This window comes from Argiope bruennichi, chromosome 5 (genome assembly GCF_947563725.1).
Source record: "Argiope bruennichi chromosome 5, qqArgBrue1.1, whole genome shotgun sequence".
Taxonomy (NCBI): domain Eukaryota; kingdom Metazoa; phylum Arthropoda; class Arachnida; order Araneae; family Araneidae; genus Argiope; species Argiope bruennichi.
Window position 1 is genome coordinate 131,541,246 of NC_079155.1, and position 14,756 is coordinate 131,556,001.

The 14,756-nt window shown below is 27.0% G+C and overlaps 2 protein-coding genes across 5 annotated transcripts in view; one reads left to right on the forward strand and one right to left on the reverse strand.

Moving 5' to 3' along the window:
• LOC129968531 (tumor protein p63-regulated gene 1-like protein) overlaps positions 1-5,769 on the forward strand; it is a 37,683-nt gene extending 31,914 nt beyond the window's left edge. For both annotated transcript variants that reach the window (XM_056082517.1, XM_056082518.1), the window contains one exon: positions 1,381-5,769. In XM_056082517.1, the coding sequence (XP_055938492.1) occupies positions 1,381-1,738 (358 nt within the window). In that variant the 3' untranslated portion in view covers positions 1,739-5,769. The remainder of the gene's footprint in view (positions 1-1,380) is intronic.
• A 511-nt stretch (positions 5,770-6,280) lies between these two features.
• The window catches only part of LOC129968466 (transmembrane protein 47-like), a 63,590-nt gene continuing 55,114 nt past the window's right edge, over positions 6,281-14,756 (reverse strand). The window contains exons 4-5 of one of the 3 annotated variants that reach the window (XR_008784410.1): positions 12,307-14,474; positions 6,281-7,305 (exon numbers count right to left, since the gene is read on the reverse strand). Coding sequence is in view for 2 of the 3 variants with exons in the window: in XM_056082370.1 (XP_055938345.1) it covers positions 14,248-14,474 (227 nt within the window). In the remaining variant the exon portion in view is untranslated. Of the gene's footprint in view, positions 7,306-9,373; positions 14,475-14,756 lie in introns of those variants that run through there. The other 2 variants (XM_056082370.1, XM_056082371.1) reach the window with 2 other exon arrangements.

Sequence of the window (14,756 nt, forward strand, 5' to 3'; positions counted from 1 at the left end):
AAAAAGGCAAGAATGCATCGCAAGCACACAATAAATTATGTGCCGTATGTGGGAATAAAGTCTTGAAAGAAAGACAATGTCAACATTTCGTTCTGGTGAAAAACGTCCAACAACCTGGCCATCGAGTGGACCTGCGTCAAAGCCATTGGCGATTCCTATCGTCATAGCACAGCACATTTGATTGTGGAGACATTCAAAAAAATGATGGGCTATGTCAAGAAACTCGATTTATGGATCCCTCGTCAACGTATGGAAATTCATTTGACACAACGTATTAGCATTTGTGATTCGCTTCTGAAACGCAACGAAATTGATCCATTTCTTAAATGGCTAATTACTAGCGACAAAAGTGGATAGTTTATAATAACGTTAATCGGAAAAGATCGGGGGGGGGATACAAGAATAACCAGCCTAGACTATACCAAGAGCTGAGATCCACCATAAAAAGGTTATGTTGTCAGTTTGGTGGTATGATAAAATACAGCATTTTGGACTTTTACCAAGAAACCAAACGATTAATTCAAAGATGTATGTTCAATAATTCGCACAACTGAGCGATGCAGTTTAAGAAAAGTGACCAGAATTAGCAAATTGTAAGGGTATTGTTTTCCAGCATAATGCAAAGCCCCACACATCTTTGGTCACTCGCCAAAAATTATTGGAACTAAGTTGGAATCTGTTGCCGCATCCATCATATAGTCTTGACCTTACTCCAGATTACCATTTATTTTGTTCCATACAGAACTAAAATGTGAAATTTTGAATGATGCTGATTATGTAAAATCTTATTTAATTCAGTTTTGTGCTGACAAAAATCGGAAATTTTATGAACATGGAATATGACGTTGCCTGAATGATGACAAAAAGTCTTCGACAGAAACGGACAGTTCCCAATTGAATAAAGTTATATTTTTAAGCAAAAATTTTGAATGACTCTTATTGAAAATCCGCAATCATTTAGTTGTCAAAACATTATGTGCGGCAAATGTGAGACAAATAAATACAAAATTATAAATTAGTAATAAATTACTGTTGAAGAATTTATATTTGTAAAAATATAATTAGTTATCAATTTTTTTCACTCGATTCCTAATAGGCAAAAGATTACAGTTATGTACACCTATGTATTCTCGATAGTAATACACCATTTTAATATTTCCAGGTCATAATTATCAGTTAATAGATGAACTTTATTCCATAGATGTCATTGTCTGACTGAGAATTTCAGAAAAATTATCTTCCTCTAATATTTACAGTAAGGAATTATTAATTAAGCATGAAAATATGCGTAAATGACCATTAGGATTAAAAAAATTCTGTTCTTTGGAATACTAATAATTCTGGTTTATTTATTTTAATCAAACTTATTTCCCATTTCAGAGCCAGAAATCAGTTGGGTGTCCAGTGTTCGTGGCATAGTTCAGAACAAATTCCAGTTCTGAAACGCTGGAATCCATGGAGTCGTGACATACCATGGGTGACTTACACTTCTCATCCTCTCTTCAAAATGGATACAAATGAAAAGAATAATTACAACATAGAGGATTTCTCCAAGAAATTAATGGCTACAGTTTGTGGAGACAACATGACTGAAAATTCAGTCACTACGCCTACAAGTGGATCTTGCAAAGTCTTATATCAACCAATTATTATTGAGAGTTATGCTGGACTTGCTGCAGCCCTCCACAATGCCAATGAGCTTGGCTTCTTCAAATCTCGAGGCAAAGTTAGTTTTTAGAAAATCCAATTGAGCTTAAAATGAGTGATTGTGCATCAAAATTTCTTTGGAAAGCTGAAGGAATTTCCAGCATTGAAATGAAAAATTACATACAATTTTTTTTTATGCAGTGGAATTTGTTTAATTCTAGTTTTTTAATTGGGTTTCCTCAGTACTTTTGAATTTATACCTCATCCTTTGATTTTGTTATTAACATATTGTTAAAATATCACCTATAATTCACATTAATTTTTTTCATTCCTGTTTTTTCCTTTCTTTCTTTTTATTTAAATAAGTCTGATCATAAATGAATGCTTTTCTCCGGCCCTTAATTTCATTCAAGAAAATTCATTTCTGTATAAAACATCCAATAAAAATAATAAAAAGTCAGCAATGAAATGTTTCTATATTAAAAAAAAAATAGCATAGAGCATGTTGGATATGAACCATACTTTTTATTTTAAAATTTAACTGTACAATTGTTGCATTCAAAGTACTTTTATTTAGTAATTAAAATTACATTTTTAATAAATTATGATTTAATATTTTTGTTGAAATTAATTTTTTAATTTGTCACATATTTTATGTACATTTTTATTTCCCTATTTATGAAATATTAACAAATTTTTAAAATCATTTATTAAAACATTTTTATTATTAATTATGTATTATTTATGAAAAATAAATCCTTTGCTATCATTTTCCCTTTCTGTTGTTATTTTCAGGCCCAATTTTACTTAATGAAAATATTTATTATCATTCTGACAACTATGAATTATCAAATTCCACTCTAGTCATACAGGAAAATTTAATAACATGCCGTTATTAACCACTTCTTGCTTGCATTGTTTTCCAAATATGTGTTATTTTTTGTTTTTTCTGTATAATAAAAAATTATGTTGCTAAAATATATTTAAGCGAACTATCATATATATTTAAAAAAACAGAGCAAATACATTTTAAAAATTATAATTTATTATTACAATATTAAAGTAATTAACAATCTCTAAGAGGAACTTATTTGTAACAAACAAAAAAAAAATCTTGTTGAATTCTCCCCTCCCCCCTCCCACTTTATCTCATTTTGTGTTTCGTCATTTACTTTTTGCAATTTTTTTTTAATGACTTTTTATCTCTGAGGATTTTATTTTTCATTCACAAAATATATATTTTATTTCCTTTCTACCTTTTTTTTTTTTTATTTAAAGAGAAAAATCTATTTATTTTACGGCGAATTAAAAAAATGCATTATTTTTATAATTCTGAAAAACTTTATAAATCTAAAAATCATTTATCATGTCCTAAATTCATTATCAGCTTTATGGTTTTTTTTTTAATCTAGGACCGGATAATTAAAAATCAAGTGTCAAGCCATATCTGTCGGTAACAATTCCATATCTAGTTTAAAAAGAAAGAAAAAAAAGTCATTTGCTAATATGTAAACAAAATTTTCTTGCTATTGCAACTGATTAGTTGTTGGAAAGTTGTTTTTTGTGTCTGTGTGAATTTTCAACAAAAATTATTCAGAATTTGAAAATTGTTTATTGATGATTAATGAGATATATCACCATTTGTAAGTTGTTATCTTAACTTCTGTTTATATTGGTTTGTTAATTTCTGGAAGATCAAAAATATAAAAGTTAAATTTTCATACTTATTATATATATAATGTGCCCCTTTAAACTTATTTTTATTTTTTGTATAAAAAGGTTTTCTTCCACCCCCTTTTTTTTATTAGCCATTTCATTCTTACACTCATTCTAATGATATTGAAGTTTATTTGAAAATTAAGATGTATTTTTACATTTTTCACTTATAAAGTCATTCTAGTGCTCAAAAACTATTGCTACATGCAATTGAAAATTGTCAGCTGTAAAAATGATTGATTTGGTATTGTAGTTTTTGTATTTTACTTTTTTTCTCATTATATGAAAGCTCCAAACAAAAGAGTTTGAAATGCTATCATGTGACCAGCATCATCATAATCCAAAACACTTTTTAATGAATAACATACTACAAAGAAATAAAAGAATTTTTTAATACAAAAAATTAGCATATAAAACTGGTAAAGTACTATATGTTTTATCATTTGGTTATTTCTCATGCAAAGTTTTGATAAGATTTGTAATATAGGTCCAATTCTTTTTAATGCAAATGTTTCTGCTGTCAAAATGAAAAAAAAATGCAAGTGTCACTTTCTTCAACATCAGAATTATGAAAATGATCGACATTTTTCTTTATATTGTTTGAAGATCTATGTCATTTATAGAATGATGTAGAACTTCTAAAATAATCTCACAAATGGTGCTATGAAAATTTTTTAGAATGGGTTATTCAACAGTAGCATTTCTCTTCAAATGAAATGAGATGTTTTCCAGAAATTTTGACTGAACATCACTCTTATGAAGAAACACATCAAGAAACCACTCAATTGCCTTTGGGAAAAATATAGCCTAGTATGAAATTTTTGAATTCTGATTGTAACTGCTAAACAAAGAAAAAATATGCTTGCTTTTTATTTCTGGTTGTGCCAAAATTAATTCTAGTGACCACCATTTGAACCTGTGAAATATATATTATGCTGTTATAACTGTGAAAAACAGTCCATTTCAGTCTTGCTTGCTCTCTATTCAAAAGTTTTATCTTTATCAATGTTCATATAATAGTAAATATATTAATTGTTTTCTAATTTCTATAATAAGCTAGAAAAAGTAGTTGCATGAATTTTTGTAAATAAGCTCTTGGTATCACATGTTCATATTTACTATTAGCTTTATGGAAATTTCTAGTCATGCTCTTGTTAATTATAAGGGGTTGAGACAAGTTGATGAATGTTTTGAGAATTTTGTTTTAAAAATATGCAGTGTATTCAAGTCTTATTTTTTATATGTTCTTTGAATATTTATGAATTAGAAATAATAGATTAATCTAATTGTATCATCAAACAGAAGTTTTAATAGAGAAGGAAAAATAGGGAACTTGACTGATTCAAGTTTTTCTCTAATTTCTTGAATCTCCTATAAATTTAATATTAAAAAGTCAAATTCAAAGTCAAAAGTAAAAACTTTGTTTTGTTTTCTTCTTACAAATGAATAATTTTAATAAAACCTGTAAAAAGTTTTTCATAAAAAACTAAATATAATGAATTATACTGCGTATTTTGTTAGAAGATATATATAATGTGTTGTGTCTTGCTTATTCATTAAAACTGGCATTCATTTATGAAAATTACTTTCTCTTTGATTATTTAAAGGATTAAATATTTAATACATTGTTTCATCGTATTATACTCGTTTTTAGATGTAAGGTCTCTAAATTTTTATTATGTAGGTCTTTAAATATTTATAAGTTCTATTGGTAATGCTAAAGATGAGCACATAAAAATGGAATCATTTTTATCTCGATAAAAGAAATTTAAATTTGAGTTAAATAAAAGATTTTGAAATTCATCAAAGAGAAGTTTCCAACCAAACTTAGGACATGAATTTTCTTTCATAAAATTGCACAATTTGTTCAGTAAAATTTTAATAATTCAAAATGTTAAAAAATATAATGTAGCGTATTTAAAAAACAATATATCTTTTCGACCATTAACCATCTGCATATTTTTTAGATAAAATTCTGAATATTAATGAGAAGGATATTGAAATTGTAATATTTTTTAAAGTATTTGTAAGATATCATATAAATATTTTTTGTTAATTTGTCATCCTTATTTCAATATATATCTGGTTGTTTTAAGAGAAAATTTTACATGTTTATGTCCAAAAAGGTCAAACTTTTATTTGACCCTGAAATGACTGATACTTATATTGTGCATTGTGTGGCATGTCAAAGCTTTGATATCATTCCATTTTACAAATGAAACTGGAAGAAAATCTAGTCAGAATAGTTTCTTTAAGCTGTAATCCATTTGAATATAAATCCTTTATAAAAGGGTTACTCTCCTTGATGTTTTGCTTTACTATGTTAAAAATATACATATTTTATGATGTTTGCAATATTTTACAGCAGAGATATCTGTTTGCAATAAAAATGATATGTATAATGAAGAGTTATTGTTTTGTATATTATAAAATCTAGATTTTTAACAATATATTGCTGACCATCCATCACACATTAAATTAGAAAGACCTTTTAAAAGTATACATTTCTCCACTGCTGGAAATGATTCTTTTCTTTAGAATTGTGTTTGTGAACACAACTCAATTAATTTCCCCCGTTGCTTCACATTTAGGCAGGAGAATTATTGGTGTCCCAAAGATGGCAATTCAATGTTTTAAATACCTGAATGACTCTTCAAATTTGTTTAAAGAGGACTTGAAACTTATGCTGTATAGACTTCTGATAAATCTTTCTATTTCAACTAACTCTCCAGCCCTAATTAATATTTGCTGATAAAAAGAAAAATAAATTTGTGTTCATGATGATGTATCTCGTGCATTATTCAGATCTATAAGAGCAAGTTACAATATTGGACAATTGTTTAAAGCAGAATCCCAATAATGACATATAATCATTAGCACACTATGTAGTAAGAAGAAAAAAACAGATGTCTGCATGTTTTTGTTTCTATATAGAATAATTTTTATTCACAAAGGATGTATATTGAAGGAGTTACAAGAGATGCAAAATTAGACATTGTCCTTGAATGTAGAAATCGAAACATTTATTTTCCCATTAAAAGCAACAATCAAAACAGCTTTAGGTACAATAATTCGTTCAAATGAGCTGCCCCATGGGAAAGAAAAAAAGTCATATCAATGCCCGCATCCAATGAATGAGGCCCAAGAACATTAATATGAGATGGTATTTCTTAGCAATGAGAAATACTTGCTAATATTTTGCATATTAAGATGCACAAATTATAAATTTTTCATGTGAAATAACATGCAACAGACTTATAAATGTGAGAATTTTTAAAGAGTAGACAGATTTTCTGGAAACTTCACTTCAGAATGATTATTCTAAATGCTTTTTTTTTTTATTTCAATTCTATTAGGTATAAGAAAACAAATTTTCCAAATATTTATTGAATAAATTATACAAGAATTAAAACTATCTTTTGTGACAGGAAAAACATTGTGGTACTTATTATTTAATCTACTTGAAATAGAAATGGCAAATAGAAGTAACCAACAGAAGCAAAGTTCCATTGAGGAAAGGTAAATCTTCAAGAAATACATTTTATCGAATAGCAATCTATTAATATATATGTATATATATTTCCATAAAATTATATCAATTAAAAACATATACTATACAGCTTTAAAAAGCACATCACTTACTCCATCATCTAGCCCGTTTTAAAATTCGACCCCCCCCCCCAACCATAAAAACAATCCTTTACACTTAGAAGCATCAAACAAATCTAAAATAAATAGCACAATTTATCAAGAAACATTTTTTACCACTGGTGACCCAAGTGAAATCTTGGATCCTCTATACAGGGTTCCTAACTTTCCACACATGCACAGAAATCAATCCTCTCATGCAGGGTTTCCTTTTACCATAGGTAACTGCTTACAGACATCAGAAGAATTAGGCGATTGTCTACCAGACAGAACTGCTTTTCATTCCTTAGAATCCTAATAATAAATTTTTAATTAGAATAATTTTTTAAACTTTAACTATAAATGCATTATTTAATTTGATAATAAATTTACTATTACCCTTTTTGTACAAATTAAGGATTTAATTTAAAAAAAACAATATTTTATATTAAATTTAATTATGTCATAATTCCCATGTATATATAAGTACATATAGATAAAGGGGACCAAGAAATCTGAAATCAACAGGAATACAAAGTTAGAAATGAATTTTTTTTTTTTTTAATTTCCTGATGATATGTGTTCATTCCTCAAAATCCCTACGTTTGGTCAACTTAGGAGCCCAAATCTTATATGCAGATCAAAAAAAAATTATTAGACTGATTTTCAACCTTCCACAGAATAGTAATTTCATATTTATATCTAGGGTCTTAAAACCATAAATACAACTTTTCATGTACTGTTGGCAACTACAGGAATGTCATCATTGATGCAAAACTTTTTATTTGTAATTTCTTAGAAATACTAAAGAATTAAACAGCATTGTATATTCAAGAACCTTAAAAAAATCATGCATGAGAAGATTAATAATAAATAAATTGTATTTAAAAAAAGTTTTCAATCCAACTGTTACAATCCTTATAGCATGTTATGAAAGTTTACATTTGAAATATTATCCAAATGTAATTATTTTAATAAATATGATCGCAAAAAAGAAGTTAATTTTTTTAAGCCACAATGAATTTACATTTTCTTTAATACAGTAAAATATTCATATTACTCAGGAAAAATTTATATCATTTAGGATAGAATTCCATTAATGGGACCCCAAAAAGAAATCTACCAAAACTTAGGGCCAACTATTTTTTTTTTTTGTTGTTGGGGCATCACAAAATAACATCAACATTCAAGCATGATGATGACTGGACTCCCAGTAACAGTAAAGCCTTTCACTTAATTTTTATTGTACAGAATACCTTTCCTAGAAATTCACCAGCTTTGTTAGGAACCCTAAAGCTAGGACTAAATAAACATATGTTCATCAGCGAACATTTTACTTATTTATACACACTTCTACATAATATTATTTGGGACTCAATCAACAATTAGTTATTTACAACACATAATTTTACAAAATAAAAATATAGGACTACTATATAATTGGAGGGATTATATTTTATCGCTTCTCGAAAAGAAAAACTGCTCTACAGGTGCATCTGTACTAGACAGGCAATCGATTCTAGTACACTACTACGGGATAGTTACAATATACTCATTGATGAACAAAAGGACCCGAATTTCATGAACAGTTATTATAAATTCATGGATAGAAAGACAGTAAAAGACTCTCTATAGTATAAACTTCCTTTCTAAATGGTTTATTTTTTTATTCTAAAAATGATGCTAAAAATAAAATGATAAATGCATAAGGAAGGGAAAAAAAATAGAACTAGAGTGGCTCTGTGTATTCTTTATAAGGTAACAAAAACCATGTTTTTGTTAACAAATCACTTATAGACCACAGCCTAGAAGGGTAAAAAAAAAACTATAAACACTAAATTATTTGCAAAATTACAAATACATATATAGCACACAATTTAGTGATAAAATAGATAATTTAATTTTTGACAACTTTTCACAGTATATTAACTTTTTCAAAGTGAGTAATAAAACAGTTAATTTATTATTAGTAAATTGCACATAAGTTTTTATCTTGTATCATATGAATCCATTATAATAATATAAACTATTATAATTTGACTTACTCAACAAATATTTAAAAAAATAGATGCCATTTTGAAACTATACCGGTGACTCTTTAGAGGTGAGCATTATTAATTTTGTAGGATAATAAAGACGACACATAAGTAGTCATTCATAGTAGTAGTTATCCTTTCCACAGCAATTCATTGAAAAGACAGAAGATTTATTACATGAAATATAATTTAAATGTGAGATTTAACTTACTAAAAAACCTAGAAAGGCAAATCACTTCAAAGAGATTTTAAAAGTAAAGAGATAAAAGATTTTTAAAGTAAAAGATAAAAAAAAAAAAAAAAAAAAAAAACACTATATTAGTAATTCTAACATTCTGTAAATAAAACTATTGGAAACAAAAATTTAAGCTAGCATAGCTTATTATTTCTAGAATATAATAAAAACAGATTCGTTAAATTGAAGTCAGAAAAAAATTAGATGATACATTCTTTTAACTTCTATATCATTCTAATCATCAGGGGAAAAGATGCACAAATAATTTTCATTAAATCAATTCTTTAGAAAAAAAATAGTCATATACATAGTTCTAAATTATTAAAAATAAATCTAAGTTCAAGCAAAACATAATATGTAATACTACAATAAAAATAATAAAAAATGTAATACGACCATAATGAATCTTAAGCATTTTTCAAATAAAATAAGTGATAAATATTTTTACAAATTATGTGCCTATGTAGATACTATTCAATTACCTTTTTTTCTTTGGTGTTTGAAAATGGAAAAAATAAATCAATAAACCAATGCTTTTTTTAAAAAAATAATTCTGGACTTCTAAAGTTTTTTGCAGCTTATACTATAGGGAGCCAGTCCAGTGTATATGCAAGCTACCAAATCAATTTTTTGATTTACATCAAAATTTGAAACTGTAGCATTTACTATCTTAATAACCTTAACACTTTTTTTGTGATCATATGTCTGAAAATGTTACAAATGGCTTAACTTTTAGTACATACAGATTGAAATTAGGCATTCAATCATCTTTCTCCAATGCCTATGCACTGGCTTTATATACAGTTTTTAGCTTTCAGCACAAGAATTTTTTGCAATCATGGAATAAAAGTCGAAAGCTCAATTCACAATAACCTAACAGCTCTAAAGTAGATGACAGGGCTTTTAAGAAATAACAATTAAGAGATCATTATGGAAAAGGGCCAGAGATGAAACTAGATGGAGGCATTTGTTTTAGGTGCCAAATCTGTAGATTCCATTTTCCTTTAATCAGTGGCCATAAAACAGATACTTAATCCTGGGCAATAGGCAATCTAGTTTCATCTTTGTAAAAAGGGTCACACAAATTAAAAGAAACAATAAGTGCTCGAAAAGTGAAACACTTTGCATTTCTTTTTGAAGGCACCAAATATTATAGCTGAGAACAGAAGTAGTCCTAAATTCTGAACTTTTTGCTTCAATTCTTACCTCCCTTCCTCTAAAATATTGTTAAAACCAAATCCTGACAATCTGTTATAATAAAATAAAAAATCACTTCAATATCTGGTAAAATAATATTAAGATGTGAAATAGTTGATTAACTTTTTAGTTTTATAATTTTATATTAAAATCCTCCACCTCTCCCATTATTTCTATACATGATATTATACTTTTGAAAAAATATTTTCAAACCTTCTCAGATATTATTAAACATACAGAAATTTAAATTTTAAATCGAGTCAAATCAGAGAAGATATGAAAAATAGCCTGCGAATATACTTTTAATATCCATTTCTTAAATTTTAGTCAGAATTCATGAGATAAAATTTAATAATTTGAATTGTAAAAATAGATACTATTTCATTTTTTAGCACTAACTGCCTTGAAAATAAAATTATTGAAGGATGTTAGCGTTAGTTAGGCAAAAATGATTTTTCGAAATATTTTTAAGATTTTTTAAAGATTTATACTTTTTCCAAGACATTTTTTGCACAACTACATTTAATTCTAAAATAATCAAAAGCCCACAGGATTTGAAATAGTTAATGTCTCTGGTGGCAAAATGAAACCATTTGTGCTCAAAATATCAACATAAATTAGTTTCAAATTAAGAGGTCATGTAACAGAAATTTAAATCAATAATAAGTTGTACGTTTCCAAATAATCCACAAAACAATATATATTGCATTATTAAATACCAACATGAAATAATAAATATGGTCTTCTATGACACTATTTATCAAAATAGGATATTATATAAATCAAAGTTAGTAACTAATTACATTTCTCTCATTTAACATAATAACAGTCATCCCCCGACCGGCATAATATACAGGCCATGTAATTCAATGTTATGTAATAAATTTTGTAAATCCAGAAATTATTTACGAAATACATTTTTTATTAGCATTATTACATTTTATTATTCTTATAAGAACTTAAAATATATGTCCGTATTTTATTTACAATTAATTATAATTTCATTCATAATATTTATTCAATCCTGCACACCAATTTTATAATATAGAAAAAAAATGCACTTTAACCTATGCTTTCAATTAATTTGATACCTTTGAATCACAAACATATATTTAAAGTAATCTATCAAATGATCAACATATAAGCATATGGTGTAATAAGCAATCTTCATGTGATATTACATTTAAGCAGAAAACGAGACAACCGGAAAACCTTAAAATAACAAATTGTACCAAATATAAACATACAAAAATAAAATAAAAACAATTAACTGAAGAATAAAATGAATAAATTTATGTAAAAAGTGCTTGCTATATTACAAATATTGTAGAATTATTTCATAAAAGAAAATCATTCGATTTTAAGGATGGTAAAATTCAAGGTCGAAAGTACTGAAATGGGCAGAAATTTGTCATGTCTGGTATTTATCTACATTGCTAAAGGAAATTTATGTCCTATGTCACACTTTTATAATTTTCCAATATAAATTTACTTACATAAAATTCAGCTATGTAAAAGTTATAAAACTAATTACTTATGCAATTGGGGGATGACTTTAAGTAAAAATTAATTTCAAATAATAATATCATTAAAATCAGATGAGTTGAAAAATTTTATAAAAGTTACTAATAAATTTCTGCAATAAGTTATGCAACAGTGAATAAAAACTCTCAAATTTTTTTTTTTTTTTTTTTTTTTGGTAGCTTATCCATAGCACAGAGCAAGAATTTCCAATTCAATTTCATTCTTCATAGAAGAACTGCACTAAACAATATTTAAAATGTATCTTGTCAGTTAATTAACACAGTGTTTTAAGTTGGAAACTCGGCATTCAGAAAGACAACATACTTTTGCTTTCACTTTCACAAACTGGTTACCTTCATTGAAGAGATCAGATAACTTCCAGAAATGTAAAGTTTTTGCCTTCCATTTCATAGATAATTGCCTTTATCATAGATATCGGGTAACTTCAAGAAGGGCAACACATTTTTGCTCATAAATTGTTACCTTCGTTGAAGAGATCGGGTGAGAGAAGCTGCAAACAGATCAGTTCAGGAGAGAGGTCCAAACAACAGTGAAAGTGGGCAGGCTGCAGCCTTGGATGGATGATGTAAAGTTTTCTCAACGAGAAATGGGGTTGCCAATCATAATGATACAACTTTTCAAAGCGCTTTTTGGTAAAAAATAATAGTAAATATTTCTGGGTCCGACTTTCCCCCCCCTTTGTAAGTGCTGTTAGTGGGTATATAAATGCAAAAGAAGGGGGAAATCAGAATTGGGGCTGCCATCTATTATCCTCAATAAATACTAAAATCATATTTCTGTTATTATTAAAAAAACTTTCATTTCATTAAAAAAAAAAGCTCTTAAAAAGGTGGCTTCATATGTAACCACCAACCTTGGACAGGTTTTAAACAGTCAAATACACTACCTGAGTAGAGTGATAAGTGACAAAATTGCAAGATTGCCTACCTTATATTACACTAGAACTTGATTAATTCAAAGATGATGGAATTGTAATAACAATACAATTTATTCAAAAATTTGTTTTAGAGAAAACAAGACCAATAGTGAAAACTGAAAAGAAAATAACAACTTTTATGCTAAATAGGGCAATTTAAATTTATATTTCATATAAAACAGCTTTAAATATTTAAAATATAATAATTATAATTAAAAACATTTAATGTGTTAAAAATAATAACCTCAATAAACAAGAAATGAGTTTTAATAAGTAGTATTATTTGCATCTAATGTATTCAAGGATTTTTTTTACATTGAAATTTGTTTATTTTCTTTTTAATTAACTGCCTTATACAGCAAAAAGTGAATCTTCTGTGAATTATAGATTTTAAAAAATTAATCACATAAAATTACTAATGGCAAAATGTATGAAAGCATTTAATGAAAATAATTGCTAAATAAAAAAGTACCCCCAAATGCTTACAACTTTGTTTTGCTACTGTTAGATGCAGACCAACAGAAGTGTCAATAAAAATCTTCAGAACAGATTGATTCAATGAAATAAAAGATTTTTACCAATTTACCAGCAGCACAATGAAAGAAAAAGGAACTACAAACACTTAGTTTAGAATGAACAATAATCTAAAAATGTTTATAAAAATCCTATTTTTGTAGTTCTAATTTCATTCATTTCTTTTTTTTTTTTTTCCCTCAAATTTTTGCAATTATATCAGAACTAGGCCAAAAAATCAAATGTGTAGAGTTGACAAATAATTTATTTTCAAAATGGACCAATCTCTGATAAGTTAATAAATAATTCTAAACTCTAAAAAAAATGAAAAATTACACACTTTGAATTCAGATATAGAAAATTTAAATTCCATATAAATGCTTTTTAAATAATAATAATTATTATTATTACTTATTCTATTTTTTTAGTCATCTCACCAAAATAAACACACAAAGATCTCTCTTTTTCATTTTTGCACAACTCCACATAATACTAAAATATATGTAGATAAAAAAAATTCTAATAGATGCAAAGACATAGCTTTTAACATTATATATTTTAAGATTCATAGCATGCAAATTAAGAGTTAAATTTTTTTTAAATAAATAAAGGGTTATGTTTTTTACTCATGCAATAATTTTTAAAAATTGGCCTTTTTTCCCTCAAAAAAAAAATTCTTGGTGAAATGAATTCTAAAGATTTGCATTTGAAGAAAGTATGCTGCTCTAAAACTCTTATAGGAGAAAATATAAAATCACTCATCATTGGCAACCCCAGACATGCACTTCCTATGTACAGATTGCTCACAGTTATTTCTATGCTTTCGAGTCACCGTTTTCATGAGTAATGGTTCGTTCTTTATAATAGATCTCTTCTGTTTCTTTGTCACAGAGCAAAAGAAGTATGGCACCAAAGAGAAAAATGGCAGCACCCCAGGCTACACCATAGGCCCAACCAAATTCCCACACAGACCTGTTGCTGCGCTCAATTTCTGAAGCAAAACAGGCAGGATATATCACCAGTGCAATCAACACAGAAAGTACTGCAACAGAAGGGAAATTGTATTAATTTTTTTCACCCACACAAATTTACATGATTATTACAAGAAAAAAGATGAACAATAAAATAAATGATATGATGAAGCTTTGCCAATTTCATAATAAAATGGAATCATAATAAAAATTGGAAGTATGGAAAATTGGGTAAAAAATGAGAGTAGCACAAAAAAATGACAATTTTTAAACTAAAAATGAAATAATTCTAAAATTTAAAGGTTTTTCCTTATTAATAATAAACAATATGCAGTAATAATAAACAATAAATA